The 15,433-nt window shown below is 36.2% G+C and overlaps 1 protein-coding gene across 4 annotated transcripts; it reads right to left on the reverse strand.

The window, feature by feature from the left end:
- Window positions 1-14: 14 nt before the first annotated feature.
- On the reverse strand, window positions 15-4,517 carry LOC109072373 (OCIA domain-containing protein 1-like). Of its 4 annotated transcripts, none has more exons than XM_042777656.1 (8): window positions 4,290-4,514; window positions 4,026-4,110; window positions 3,805-3,925; window positions 2,057-2,104; window positions 1,808-1,940; window positions 1,367-1,593; window positions 1,079-1,234; window positions 15-672 (listed from the first exon to the last, which is right to left on the reverse strand). In XM_042777656.1, exons 1-8 carry the CDS (start codon window positions 4,301-4,303, stop codon window positions 635-637), a joined length of 822 nt encoding a protein of 273 aa, XP_042633590.1. In that variant the 5' UTR covers window positions 4,304-4,514; the 3' UTR covers window positions 15-634. The 4 variants fall into 4 exon arrangements, with proteins under 4 accessions (XP_042633590.1, XP_042633592.1, XP_042633589.1 ...); XM_042777658.1 differs by having other exon boundaries at window positions 3,789-3,842; window positions 4,290-4,511; XM_042777655.1 differs by lacking the exon at window positions 15-672 and adding an exon at window positions 701-901 and having other exon boundaries at window positions 4,290-4,517.
- Between the last annotated feature and the right edge of the window lie 10,916 nt (window positions 4,518-15,433).

Below are 15,433 nucleotides of genomic sequence, written 5' to 3' on the forward strand. Positions count from 1 at the left end.
AAGCAGTGAATGAATTACAGATGTCACAGGCTTTATTTGAAATGTTTAAACATTTAAATGTGTATTTTCATTAAAATAATTTAAAGAGCAAGCATATCTTTGTCTCTTATCTCCAGCTCCGAGAACTGTAATAACTGTAACATCAGTGAATAAAGTCATTATTATAATCATGTGTCCAAGTCTAAACACATTTAACTGTCACTTGTGCACAGCTTTAACATTGTGATGCACTAAACTGTCAGTGGAGATTCACCCTTGATGCTGTTATTACATTTTCTGGGTTTATGTGGAACAGTATCATATCTATTGGTTATTATATAATTTAACAAATCTCAAGCACATCTGACCAGAATTTCATAATTAATAAAAACACTGATAGTTTGTTAAAATTATTTCTTACATCTGCTTAATGCAAGAAATGAAGAGGAGAAACATTTTTTTTAAACCACAAATGTCCCATCAAGAAAAAGGATTTTTGCATTCATTTCGAAAACGGAGTTGTACTCCTTAAAAGTACATTCAGCATTTAATCGCAGCTTTTGGTCTAATCTGGCAGAATGAGTCATGACATCTCTACAGAAGTCACTGCGTTCAGATCTTGAGCTCCTGAAACAGCTGATTCTTCAGGTCAGTCTTACTCTTCCCAGGCATCTCCATACTTGTTCTTTTTAACTGGAGGGGGAAGGAAGAAACTGGTTTACAGATTAAAACATAAAAGGACATTGAAATGATAGAATTCTTATCAACTAGACCAATATTCATACAAATGCAAAATTAAGTCAAGTTTATCAACACTCATGTCAGTTGAAGTGGGAGTATCTACTAGTGGATTTGCCATCATCTACAACAGTGGTTCAAAACTGGACTTGCTTCAGGACCTTGATGTTACATTGGACATCAGCTGGCAACCCAACACAGTACTGTTTCTGAATTGATTCATGGATACTTTGATATTTACAAGTTTAATATTCAAGAAAGATAAACACAACATCTACATTACTTGGCTTTTATAATCATTATAGATCATTACTTATACAGACCTATTAAAATTTTAGGGAAATCAGTTAGTGAAGCTCACCTTCCTTTTTAGCTACTGGCACCACCCTTTGTGGTTTCAGCAGTGTTTCCGCTTTCTGTGTGAGAGTGACCTCATAGTTCTCTCTATTCTTGCTACGCAGGTCCTCATACAACACTGGCTTCTTTTTGGGCACATCCTCATCTGGATAGAGTGGAGCTTTGGGACAAACTACTGGTTAAACATCTACCAACTAAATGACAAATCCTTATTCAATGACAAATGTCCTTTCTCTTCGTCAAACTGTACACATACAATTATACATGTTGTTCTGTGCAAGGGTTGCAGTACCTTGAGAAATATCATCCCTGATGTTAACGGGACCTGAATCACTGAATCCAGAACTAAAAGGAGTGGTGTCGTATGATTGGGAGGGTCTGCTGTAGGTATAGTCACTGGTGTAACTGCTGTAGCTCTCAGGCATAGAACTGCCTTCTGCCGTACGTTGGGATGCAGACTCAGAACCAGACTGTTGAGATTCTGATGGGTTTGAATCCTCAAACTCTGACTGGTTTAGCCTAAAAAAAAAAAAAATAAAAATTAATCACGTGTGTAAGATATTTGTCAAAGTGGATTACTTTAAATGCATGAATGTACTGTATATTTATGTGAAAAGAAACAAATAAAAACAAGAAACACATATATACTATTAGCAATTTTATATTAATAACTATAAAACAAAATATAGAAATTAACATATTTAAAAAAAATTCTGTGAGCACTTGTTCTTACACTGAGGGCGTGTGATGCAGACGTCCCTGTCGTAGTGCCTCTCCTAGTGGGGAGTTCTCCAGTTTCCTAAACTTTTCTTCACAGACTCTCATGTAAGACATTTTCCCACTAATGTATCCAAGCATGCCAGCAACTGCATAAAAAAAAAATCACAAACATTCCAAGATACTTTGAATAGCCCTTAGCATATATCCTTGGTTTTAGTTGTCTTTTATAAAATTAGAGCCATCTGTTGTTCTTGATACTTACATGCAACTTTGGGAAGAGAGCCAAACCGGGGTGATGGTGTAAGGATTCCTAGGGATAAACAATAACATCATAAGATTTCGCATTTTTGAAAAATTAATTTATTCTCCTTTTATGTTTAAACTGTTCTACCTCCAAAATCCAAACCCATAAAACTTGTTCATATTCAGAACTCAAATGAAGAGCATGTACAGTTGAGTTTTGGTTTACCATATTTGATGTGCTCCATGCATGTGCACTGATAAATGTTCATATGTGAACAAGTATCTAAATTATATCTCTTCATCATACAAAATGATTGTGTCCCCTTAGAATATTTAGGTTAAACATCTCTATTCATATAGATTTCAAATTAGGAGTTTGTTGAGGCAAAGGTTGTAGTTAATGGTTTGTTCTGTCAACACTGCACTGGCTCCCTATCAAACATTGTATAGATTTTAAAATCTTGCTTATTACTTATAAAGCCCTGAATGGTTTAGCACCTCAGTATCTGAACGAGCTCTTGTTACATTATAATCCTCCACATCCGCTGCGTTCTCAAAACTCAATTTGACAATACCTAGAATATCAAAGTCAACAGCGGGCGGCAGAGCTTTTCCTATTTAGCGCCTAAACTCTGGAATACCCTACCTAACATTGTTCGGGAGGCAGACACACTCTTGCAGTTTAAATCTAGATTAAAGAACTATCTCTTTAACCTGGCTTACATATAGCACACTAATTCAATTTTTAGGCTGCATTAATTAGGTAAACCGGAACCGGGAACACTTCCCATAACACCCGATGTACTTGCTACATCATTAGAAGAATGGCATCTACGCTAATATTAGTCTGTTTCTCTCTTATTCCGAGGTCACCGTAGCCATCAGATCTAGTACGTATCCAGACCAGATAGTGGATCAGCATCTATAGAGGACCACTACAGCCCTGAAAGACAGCGGAGACCAGGACAACTAGATGAGCCCCAGATACAGATCCCCTGTAAAAACCTTGTCTCAGACGACCACCGGGACAAGACCACAGGAACCAGATGAGTCCTCTGCACAATCTGACTTTGCTGCAGCCTGCAATTGAACTGCTGGTTTCGTCTGGTCAGAGGAGAACTGGCCCCCCGACTGAGCCTGGTTTCTCCAAAGGTTTTTTCTCCATTCTGTCACCGATGTAGTTTTGGTTCCTTGCCGCTGTCGCCTCTGGCTTGCTTAGTTGGGGACACTTAATTTACAGCGATATCGTTGACTTGATTGCAAATGATTGCACAGATATTATTTAAACTGTACTGAGCTGCATGATGACATCACTGAATTCAATGATGAACTGCCTTTAACTGTCAATTTTGCATTATTGACACACTGTTTTCCTAATTAATGTTGTTCAGTTGCTTTGACACAATCTGTTTTGTTTAAAGCGCTATATAAATAAAGGAGACTTGACTTGACTTGTTAATGGTGAGAATTGGACCTTAAAGTAAAGCGCGACCGAACTTTCATTTGTGGTTGAACTACCCTTCTCCATGACTTCTCTACAAATGTTATATTCATTTGTAATTACTGGGTATTGATTTCTAAAATCATTTTACTTTCCAGAGCTCTGAGTAGGCTATATCTAGAAAACATGTGTTCACTATATCCTTAAGATTTTATTATTTTTCCAGTTCTTAAAATTCCCTGATCATTCTAGGTTTTCCATCACAATGGGAAACATGAGTAAACACTTGAAATACAGGACATGAACGTACCTCTTAATACCATTACCTGAGTGGCTGCGATTGCAATGGCAGAAAAAGGCAAGGCTGCAAATAACAAGAGAGCAAACATGTTCACAAGTCTCTTTCTCTTCAGAATCCAGCAAAGACAAAGCATCCTGAGACTGTACCTTGCAAAGTAAATTTAGGGAGAAAAGATGTAGGGCAGAATGACAGCCAAGTGCCAATAAATCATGACAGGTTTCATCATTAATGTAGAGCACTACTCACATCTGTACCAGAAGCTCTCTGAATTGCACTCTCTGAAGACACGCCTCTCTTCTTCATTGGGAATATACGAGGCATTAAAAGGACCCTGAGAAGACAAAACTATACGTGAGTAAACTTTCTAAAAGTTCTCTGTCAGCTAACTATTTGTCCTGTAAACAGAAAACCGCACACACACTTTACTTTTGAAGCACTTGTGCATGAGACAGAGCAGTAAGCGACAGAACCTGTGGTTTATAAACACTGTCAGGTGAATTTATTGCGTACCTTACTGGATCCATGAGCAGCTGGAGTCAATCCAGACGAAGCTTGCGACATGACTCAAGAAGCACAGCGCGGTTACACAGACAATAATGTTTTTGCAGTAGCCATGGGATTACGCGCATTACTGGTCAATAAATCCAGGGACACACTTTATTACACACACACTCTAGTCGACTCTTATTAGCAAACATCACTACCCGGAAGTTTAGGAGTTAAGCCGGAAACACCAATGAAAAGTCTCAAAATATGTGGAAAAATGTCTTATAAGCAGGGGTGCACAAAAGTTTTTCAGTCTGGTTCTCATGAGAGCACCTGGAGATTTGGTTTGGTACTCACATGGCACATAGTGTGACTCAATAAATATAACTATAAAAATAAAATAATTATTAATAGTTATAATAGTTGAATTGCATTTATTTATTTTGTACTTTAATAAAATAATCAGTGTGAATAAACTGAGTATTAAATAAACACTTAAAAATACAATGCTAATATTAACCTTTTTTTTATGAATTTTCATCATTTTCAAACCTAAAATCAGCAAGCTTTTATTTTGGCGGGTTGCCGGCAAGAGTGAAGCGCGTCAGTTAATGAAATGTCAGTTTTGCATTTTGCTCTGAAACCGGTAACGTTAGCCTCGATTTAGATTTTCAGTTTGACAGTTGATCGAAAGTCGATCTAAAACTGTGATTGTACATTAACAGCTGTCAACAGTGAAGGTACGCAAATGAGCGGTCGGAACGCAATTTTTTATGCGCATTACTGCTTATAAGTATTTTAGTTGCTCAATGATCATTTGATGGAGTTTTTTTTTTTTTTTTTTTTTTTTTTTTTGTAAATTCAACACGGAAAATACAAAATATACCAATTGTAATTTCCGTACACATTTGGAATCATGGAATAAATGAAACATTTTATAATCAAAAAAACAAAACCGAAAATGTCAAAATTTAAACGTACGATTTCCTGACTGTTTAATTTGTAACGCATACAAAGTAAGTGATAATAAAACATAAGTTCATACGTCTATTATTCTTATGAATAAAAAAGAGGAAAAAACAGAAGAAAGACTCAATTTTAAAGTGTTCAGACAAACATGGAAACGTACATGTAAATGTATAAGATACTTGATGGATTAACCCATTTACAGCACTTATTAAGATGTCTAAGCTTGTCTAATACCTAGAATAAATGCTAATCGTGTAGTCTAAACTGAGAGCGCAACTAGATTAGATTAGAATTGAGACGATGTTTGTGAAATGATTTGGAGAAGTTTAGAGAAACCATAACTTCGTGTCAATATAAGTATTAATCACTTTTAGTGTATTGTCAATAGCCATTTAATTGCCTCATCTATCGACCGACCTCACAACGAAAAACTAAACCTCATATACAACGAACAGTTAAAGGGATCTGATAAAAAAAAAAAAAAAAAAGTATTGATTTTTCTAGTCAATGTACTTATGCAGGGTACGAACGTGTATTTTGACAAACCGAAGAGATTATCACGGAATCAGAGGCTCTGCACGACATCATGTCCTTTCAGCCAATCCAGTAGCAATGTGTGTCGATTGATGGCTCAATCAGCCAATAGAATGACCCGTTTGTTAAGCGTGTGAATACAGTGCATTCATCGCTGCGAGCGCAGGGCGGGGCTTAGCTCCGCAATCTTGACACCGCGACTCTCCTATCAGGAGAGCGGATCGTCAAAGCCGTTAGCCAGCGCTGCTCCAATCTGATGGACAGGGAGGTGGGAACGTAGTCATTCGTCGAGTTTTTAGGTGTTTTGCGAAAAAAGACCGAGAAGATTAGCTATAGGAGCGTACGTTAGGGGTCAACGGATGTGAAATGTTGTTTTTGTAAAGCTCGAGTCGTTCTTGTCATCTTCTGGAGAGAAGAACCATCGGGTTTTCAGCGCTAGCGCGAGCAGGCTAACTGACGAGGAAAAGCGCAGCTGCTCTAAAAAAAGGTAAGAAGGGCCGAATTCTGTTTGACTAAGCTCACATACCCGACGTGTAATGTAAGACCGAGAGAGCCAGCTCTCACTTTTTACGCTCATCGGTTGTCTTCGCATGATATTATCAGTTGGTAGACAAGTTATGTTATGTTGACCCGCATTTGAAGCGAAGATGAGTAACTTACAGTCAGTGGCTGTGTCACAAAATCTAGTGAGCTGGCTACCTAGACAGCGTTTTTGGACATCATTGCTGAGGGACATGAGTTAAGCAGGCCACATGACACTAAAATCTTAATGCACATGGGACTTTTTATGGAGTTTTGTGAACTAACACGAGACCAATCAGATTTAACCAATCAGAAAAATGGGAGAAATTGTTTTTGGGCAACGTATGAAAGCTGGACTGAAGGGAGAGACTGCTACAAAACTGTATAAAATATCGAAATATCAGTCATAATAAAAAAAATAAAGATTTGCGGTATTAGTATTAGTAACAGGATGCTGCTAGTCTGAGTGTAAAACCCACCAAGTTCATTAACAACTCTTATCTTGATTGAAACCACCAGATTAAGTAAAACAATCTTTTAAATTGCTTTCTCTTTCATTTCCTTTAGTGAAAAAGTGAGAAATTGTACTAAAACACTTTTTAGGTTTTTAGGTGTTGATCTTAAAACATGGTTTTGTTTCAAATCCAGGCCACCTCTTTCCCCTTTATCTTATTCAGCTAATAAAATCTGTCACTTGAAAGGCTCATTGATGTTTATTGCTTGTCCTACGCAAACATGTGCATGAGTCATAAATGATGTTAACGACTCTAGTGTCCCAGCCAGCCTCTCAGCATTTGGTGACAGAGCAGCCTGTTCAGCATTGAGCAGATTAGAGTTCGCACCCCTGGTCTGAGCTCTGAGAAGAGTGTGAACTCATCCTGCTTACCGGCGAGCATGCTTGTCTGTAAACAGTAGTAGGGTTTGGTGAGAGACCGATGCATGGGATTGTTGCACTGGAGTTAAATGCTTGGATCTTTTTCTTTCAGTTAATGCTCCTAAATGTATAGATATAGTAGCATGATATTTTAATGTGAAATCTCTGCATGCTTCAAGTGAAAATAGATGTTTTTTTAAAAGAAAAAACTTTTGCACATAACGTAATTACGTTTTCAATAACAGTAGTAGTGAAATGTCATGATTTTTGATGTCAGTTTTAGAGATCGACCGATATGGGTTTTTCTATAGCCGATGCCGATGCCGATGTTTAGAGGTCAGGGTCAGCCGATGGCCGATTTTTAGGGCCGATATCTTGAAGTTTTCCCCCTCATTTGCATACTAAAATGTCACACTTATAATAAGTGGATGCACAACATTTCTAAACTTATCATCATTTATTGAGCACTGACTTGAACCATCTCTCGAATCTTAATTTTGTGCACTGCACGGTATTACAAATAAAAAAAAAAATATCTAAAGTTAACCAAAAAAATCAATAAACTGACCAAGTATTAAATATATAAAACTGGTAATATATAAAAAAAGTCAATCATTAACATAAAAGTTTTAGAGAATTTATCAGGCAGAATTTTTCAAGTTTGTTGGAACATAAATGTAAACTTAAATATACATTTAAATAAAAGAAATAAAATTTTATAAATAAAAATCAATTAAACTGAAAAATATAAAAGAATAATATATATAAAAAAATAAATAATAGTAGTGCTGCAAACACACTAGAAACCAGCAACATTTGTGTCTGGTATAAATGACACAGAACATCTAAAGTGCATTCTAACTTCAAACTTACATCGCAGTCTGTTGATTATTAAGATTAAGTACAGTCAACCAAACATATAAAAGGTTACACTGGTCAGTTTAAATAGACCGCAGTATACCGGTCCACTCTGCTGTTATGCCAAGGACGTTTTTGCTCATGCGAAGAGGATGATCTTTTCCGTCTAGTTTACATTAGAAAAATTTAAAATATTATAGTTTAACATTCAGATACATTGCGAATATGGAAACATTTGGATATGTGCAGAACGAGACGTGAGCAACAACCTCCAAATACATCTAGCCAAACCCACGCGCGCTCGTCCTCGTCTGACTCTGCACGCACACACCCACTGTCACGATCTAATGCACTGTAAATGCAGGATTTTTTAAAACAAATAGGCCTACCGGAATGCAAAAATTCAAAATCGAACATTTTGCAGAACAGGATCAAATAAAGTACTGGTCATTAATACTCGCATAAAAAGTTTAATGTGAAAAAAGCGGTTCACTGACTTCGCAGCACAGCCACAAGCGCCACAGTTACGTTTGGGATAATTTTATTTTTAATACTATAGTGTCATTTGAAAACATTGCAATTGTGTTTTAAAATACAAAAACGAGCACCACGAAACCATTTAAAGAGGCGCATTCAGCGGTCTCCTTGACGGAAAACAGTCAACAAAGTAAAATGATCTCAAATGTACAGCGCGCTCCCTTCATTTTATGAAATGATCATAATCACATATTAATTTTACAGTCTTGCTACTAGCATTTTATTCAGACTAAAACCCCTTTAATTCGGGTGAGAAAGCTTTTTTTCCGAGTGGCTTTTGCACATAATAATACCTCTGCAGACGCATTTTGCAGTATTAAGCTTATTCATTGATTGTTAATTTAAACGACGATCGATCATGAAAATGATCAAATATTGACATCCCTAAATGCAAATGAGTTCGATGGAAACCTGGCTATTGTCTGCATTAAACCATGCTTCCGAACAAATGTCATTCACCGTTCTGTGCTGTAGTGATGGGATTTATGGGTCTTTGAGGGGATCCGGATCTTCGCGATCCGTTCCTTTCAAAGAGCCGTTCAAAAGAACGGCTCTTTTTAAATATTTAGTCAGTTTTTAAGAAGCCAGCTTGGGGGCATCTCAGTTTATCCTGGAAATAATCACTGGGAGGAATGATGAGGTGAGATTTGTAGTCAAATAACTAAAACTCAGATATCACACACCAATATCTGAGTTTGAATTATTCTGAAATATTGATTATTACCTCATTTGTCATGTGTGGACTATATTCCATAGGGTTGCACAAATTCCTCTGCTTAGACAGTGACATCACTATTTTGGATTTACCTTTAGTACAAAGTGTGTGTGTGTGTGTGTGTGTGTGTGTAAAGCTACGTTGACTTATGTTATTCATACAATACCTACTCACAAATAAACATAAAAAACAAAGCCGGCTGCAATGAATTTTTGTGCAAAAAAGTATATAAAATTAGAATAAATAAAATGGAAATGTCTACATACTACATACTATTACTACTTTAAACTTTCGCAAATAGGACTTTGCGTGCACAACTAATAACTAATATCATCACGCTATAAAGGGTTGGCCTGCGCTGGGTGCGCCCCTCCCCCTATAACTGTTCTGTCTCGCGGAGGAGCTCATTTGTGTGCATCTGTGTGAAACACGCATAGGAAAAAAGAACGACAGAAAGAACGGCTCCCCTCCAGCCGCGACTCAGCTCCCATCGTTCATGTTTATGAGCCGTTCAAAAGAATCGGTTCGTTCGCGAACGTCACAACTCTACTGTGCTGCTCCAGGACAGCTGTCTCTCCGAGCACGGTGCTGTCTGTGAGCGGGGCGGAGTAACGGAGCCCTCAATCACGCTGCAGTGTTTGTGAGAACTGCCACCTACTTCACCTCATTTACAGAGTGAAATTCTGTGACTACCTTTATCTCCCAGGACTGTTGTTGAATCTTCCAAAAGTTTTGGCTTGGGGTCCTTCACATGCGGCAGCAGCACTTTCCACCGCACCAATAACACGGGGCTGCCCGCCGACGTGCCTAAATTTAAATCGGCGCTACTAAACACGGATATCGGCCGATGCCGATATATTAAAAAATGACAAATATCGGCCCGATATATCGGCCGACCGATATATCGGTCGACCTCTAGTCAGTTTGGATACCTCAACTACTAAAATGCTGTAGAAAAAGCTAAGTATATTATATTACAGCATATTACAATGATTTCTGAAGGGTCATGTGACACTGAACACTGGAGTAATGACTGCTGAAAATTGAAAACATTTATTTACGATTATATATAATTGCAATGAAAAAGCTAAGTATATTATAATTTCTAATCGCGATTACAATTACGGATGCCACAATTATGTAATCGTTCGAAGCGGCAATTAATCGTTTAAAAGTCCACTTATGTTATTTTGCATGCTTAAGATACATTTTTTTTCTTTCTACATGTTATCTTAAGGGTTTTCCCCATTATTTTAATTTTAGTTTTAGTATAACATTTGAGGCTTAATACTAAAGAAAAGCACTAAAAGTGTTTTTAGCTTTTTTATTTTTATATAAAAATACGGCATGCAGTTGCATCAAACAATGGTATAAACTTCATTCAATGTAAATTGTGATAATCGTAATTAATAATCGCAATTACAATTTCAAGGGAATAATCGACAATTATGATTTATGTCATAATCGTGCAGCCCTAATTGCAATAATATTTCACAGTATTACTGTTTTTACTATGTTTTTGATCGAATAAATGCAGCCTTGGTGACCATAAGAGAAGTAATATACATAAATAAACAGTCAGAAATTAAAACGAAATTCAGAACAATGAGTGGTTGTTTTTCTTTTCAGTATTGTGCAACCCTACAAGACCAAAAGCACAGATCTGATATAACTGATATATTACCTTCCTTAACATCATATGATTGTCCCCTTTAGCACACATTGAACTGCTTATTTCAGGAACTCTTTCTTATTAATAATTTTTTGCAAGCATCCTAGTGACAATATACTGTGCTATTTGCATTGATAACCTAAGTAAATTACCTTGTTTAAGATGTGTTCTCAGTAATTGCTTCTTTGCTGGAACTAATGCTCCTTGTTAATTAGTCCCTCATAAATGAAAGAGATATACAGTGCAATATAGTCGTAATCCTGTGGGATCATTTTGTGATTTAGGAGGGAGGGGAAAGGAATTAATTGGTTTTCTCCTCCGTCCTAATTTTAATCTAAGTGTGCCTGAGGTTGCAGTGTTTTTACACCCTCTTGAACACCCTCTTCTTGTTTAATACATTATTAAAGGGATAGTTCACGCCAAAATGAAAATTACACCATGATTTACTCGCCCTCAAGCCGTCCTAGGTGTATATCATCCGCCAGAACTGCGTTCTATTGTGAACGCACGTACAGCATTTAGCAGAATCTAGAGATTACTGCTTATAAAGAAAATATGGATATTTAAATATGGATATAATGCATCAATTTGCTTCAGGAGGCCTTTGTTGGGACACGCATCACAGTATGACAAGGGGCGTAACATTTCTGTCACACACTTGAGGGATTCAGCCAATCATAACGCACTGGATAGCTGGCCAATCAGAGCACACTTCGCTTTTCAGACCGATGAGCTTTGTAAAAATCGATGCATTTCAGAGAGCGGGGCATAGACGAGAAACAATAATGTACAGTATGTGGAAAATAATGTTTTTTGTACTTTAAACTGCATAAACACATTTCATTGCACCAAATACACAAAATAATGTTCTTTTTAGCAACATCATATGACTCCTTTATCTGATTTATCCACTGGCCTAGAGCATTGGGACACTAGGTCTGGGTGATATGTAAAAATATTTTATCAATAATATAGTGAGATCTGATTATATCACACCAAGCTGACTCACAGTGACTGTGTTTCCACTGTGTTCATATTACATTTATGTTTGAAATGAATTTCATTTTATGAGGAGAACTGTTGAATAAAATCCAGCAGAACCAGTCAAATTTTAGGTTCATTGTGAAGGTGGACATTCTAATGGTGATTAAGAATAAGTACGTTGATGAATGATGAATGCACATAGGCATGTCTTCTCTTTCTCTTTTTCTTTTGGGTGTTATCGTCTGAATTTTCAACAAGTTTAACGTTTAATTAACCTGCTGTCAAACTATAATGTATTTACTTGTGATGCATGTCCAAAACTAGGGATTTAAATCTAATTTGTTTGTTTTGACCAAAAAAGCGGGAAGCTTTTTTTTTTTTCCTAGATGTCCCCTAGAACAGAATGAAATTTATTTATTTATTTATTCAGAAACAGAATATTAAAAAAAATAATTTATGTATTTTAATTGTGATTTTATTATTGTAGAACAACGCACCCAATAGGCTATTTAACGGAGTTGCCAACACTGGAAACTCTGATAGAACTTAAATCAATAAATATTCAGAAACCAGTGCATTTATACATAGTCTACAATTTAATTTTTTCTATACTGTAGAATTTTTACTAAACTACAGATCGAAATAAAAGAATAGTTAATTTTTTGAAATGAGAGAAATCACTGCGTATTTCGAATTTATACAGAATGCAGTGAATTTTTTTCATCTGCAGAACAAAACAAATAGCCAAAACATTTAATTTGCAATGTTAACTTACAAAAATGAAGATTAATGATATTGGATAGAGAATTTATGTCTTACCACAGCATAAACAGACACATTGCAATCAGCTGTTACAGCAATCAGCAATCCATTTGTCTTATTATTATTATTTTTTTTGTAATATTGTTTATAATTGTGTGCTTACTAACTTTGCTATTGTCACTGGGGCACTTGTGAGATATTGTGGATATATACGATAATATTGTTATATTGCCCAGGTCTATGGGCCACTTTATTGCTGAGCCCTGCTGTATATAAGCTAAAGTTTGCATTGGTTGCTGGTTGAAGTACTGCAGTAGGGGAAACTCTATCAGTGCACACAAGGAAAAGAGTGCATTATTATTGCCCAAGCTGTGGGTTCTGTCTGACCCTGACCAGTCTTCCTGTCTGCCCAACAAAGTGGCATTTTCCCCTATTATTCATCCCAGTGGCTCATGTTCTGATCTCATGCATGCTTGCATGATCTCTGCCGTCTGGTTCTCTGTCCATAGTTAAGACAAGGACAAGGGATTACTTTTACTAATATCAGCATATGAGAGAAAAAACAGATAAAAGCAGACAGAACTGTTTCTCTCCCTAATGCAGTCAGCAGCTGCTGCCAACCTATAATCTGTCTGTCACTCTACATGATTTTTGTTTTTGTGTTGATAATCATAAAAGATCTTGCATAACTCCTTGTGTAAAAGCAAAGTCGCTGTAGTCTAACTGAAAGAAACTAAAAGTTTAATCTTAGTATAGTTTCGGGGTCAAAGGTCAGAGCAATGACCTAGTTGGCTGGTTTATTTCTTCTACCAGCTTTGCCTTAGTGACATGGCATTTTGTTTGTGTATGTGTGCCTGAACATTGGTCTATAAAGGTTTCTTATCAGGTCTTACGGGAAGCAGGAGTTCAGTTTTTTATGTTCTGTGGAGTTCATTTGCATTATCATGCTGTATGGATGACTGTTAACTGATGTTGTAATGTTTGAGCTCAATTCTATCTCCTATAGATATCTATTGATGAATCAAGTGCAATTAAATTTTTTTCCCCCTGAAATTCTGTGATAGGGTGTATTGGTGTATTGGTATTGGGTGTAATGGCTCTGTCTGAGCAGAATATGCCTGTGCTGACAGAGCTGTGACGCAGCAGTTAATGCACAACTCATGCCTAACACTGTCAGATGAGAAGTTGATTTATCTGTTTTTAATATGCCTCTGGTTATATAGCTTTTTAGTTGGATGCCGGGGCCTTTTAGATCAGGTAGAATGTGCGATCTAAGACCCAGTTCGTTTGCTGGCTTCCATGGCTATATTACTCTGTGTTTTCCACCAACTTGCAACCTGGACTGTCATAATAATATTATTGGGTAAACTGTCTTGGACGCAATCACACAGACCAAAACAAAAACAGACATTCCGACACGGGAATGCACATTTTCAACGTAGAAGAACTGGCTGTAACATAGGGGCTGGACAATAATTCAATATCAATATGTATCGCGATATAATTTTTTTTAAATAACGGTGATATGATTTTTAAACATTTCCAATATTTCAATATACATTAGTAGTATTTCCCATACATTAATTTATTTGTTGTGTTTGACTTCGTTGAATAAACATGAGCACTGCACATTTCAAAATCAAAACACGTCGCGGGAGTTTTATAAGAATGTATATCCTAGGGGAACCGACTGTCTTCAGAAAAGTTTCGATGACATTTTCATTTTATCTGATAAAGAAGCGTCATAAGCAGAGCTGCTTTGATTTAAGCCGTTACTAGAGAAACCGCTGGTTCTACCGCTCTCACAGCGCCTCCTGCTGGCAGACAAACAGTTTGCATTGAAGTCCGTCTCCAGCCACATGCTTTTTTTTCTCTGCAGCAACTCGGAGCACTTTTCATACTCTTTATACTGCAAAAGCACATTTGTTTCAATCTATAAGAATAATCGGCTTACAATACCAGTCAAACGTTTTTGAACAGTAATATCTTTAATGTTTTTAAATGTTTTTTTTTTATTTTTGTATAATGTTTTTCTTTTAAAGAATTCTTCTGCTCACCAAGCCTGCTTTTATTTGATCCAAAGTACAGCAAAAAATGTGAAATATTTTTACTATTTAAAATAACTGCTTTATTTTAAAATGTAGTTTATTCCTGAGATCAAAGCTGAATTATCAGCATCATTACTTCAGTCTTCAGTGTCATATGATCCAGAAATCATTATAATATGCCGATTTGCTGATTATCAATATTTAAAACAGTTGAGTACATTTGTTTTTTTTTTTCAGGATTCTTTGATGAAAAGAAAGATACAAAGATCAGCATTTATCTGAAATAAGAAGAAAGATTTTGTTACATTATACACTATTCCATACAAAAGCTTTGAGTCAGTATGATTTCTTTCTTTCCTTTTTTGGAAAGAAATTATGGAAATGTTTATTTAGCAAGGATGCTTTAAATTGATCAAAAGTGATGATAAAGACATTTATAATGTTACAATTTCTATTTCAGATAAATGTTGTTCTTCTGAACTTTCTATTCATCAAATAAACCTGAAAAATTCTACTGAGCTGTTTTCAACAATAATAATAAATTATTTTTGAGCAGCAAATCAGAATATAAGAATGATTTCTGAAGAATCGTGTCTGGAGTAATGATGTTAAAAATATAGCTTTGAAAACACAGGAATAAATTACATTCTAAAATATTTCCAAATATAAAATGGTTATTTTAAATAGTAAAAA

This window comes from Cyprinus carpio, chromosome A20 (assembly GCF_018340385.1).
Source record: "Cyprinus carpio isolate SPL01 chromosome A20, ASM1834038v1, whole genome shotgun sequence".
Taxonomy (NCBI): domain Eukaryota; kingdom Metazoa; phylum Chordata; class Actinopteri; order Cypriniformes; family Cyprinidae; genus Cyprinus; species Cyprinus carpio.

Coding starts and splice junctions, on each gene's coding strand:
- LOC109072373 (XM_042777655.1), bottom strand. Junction 3,926..4,025: donor AGAGAGCTTCTGGTACAGAT/GTGAGTAGTGCT, acceptor TTACTTTGCAAG/GTACAGTCTCAGGATGCTTT. Junction 1,941..2,056: donor CTCTCTTCCCAAAGTTGCAT/GTAAGTATCAAG, acceptor TTTTTTATGCAG/TTGCTGGCATGCTTGGATAC.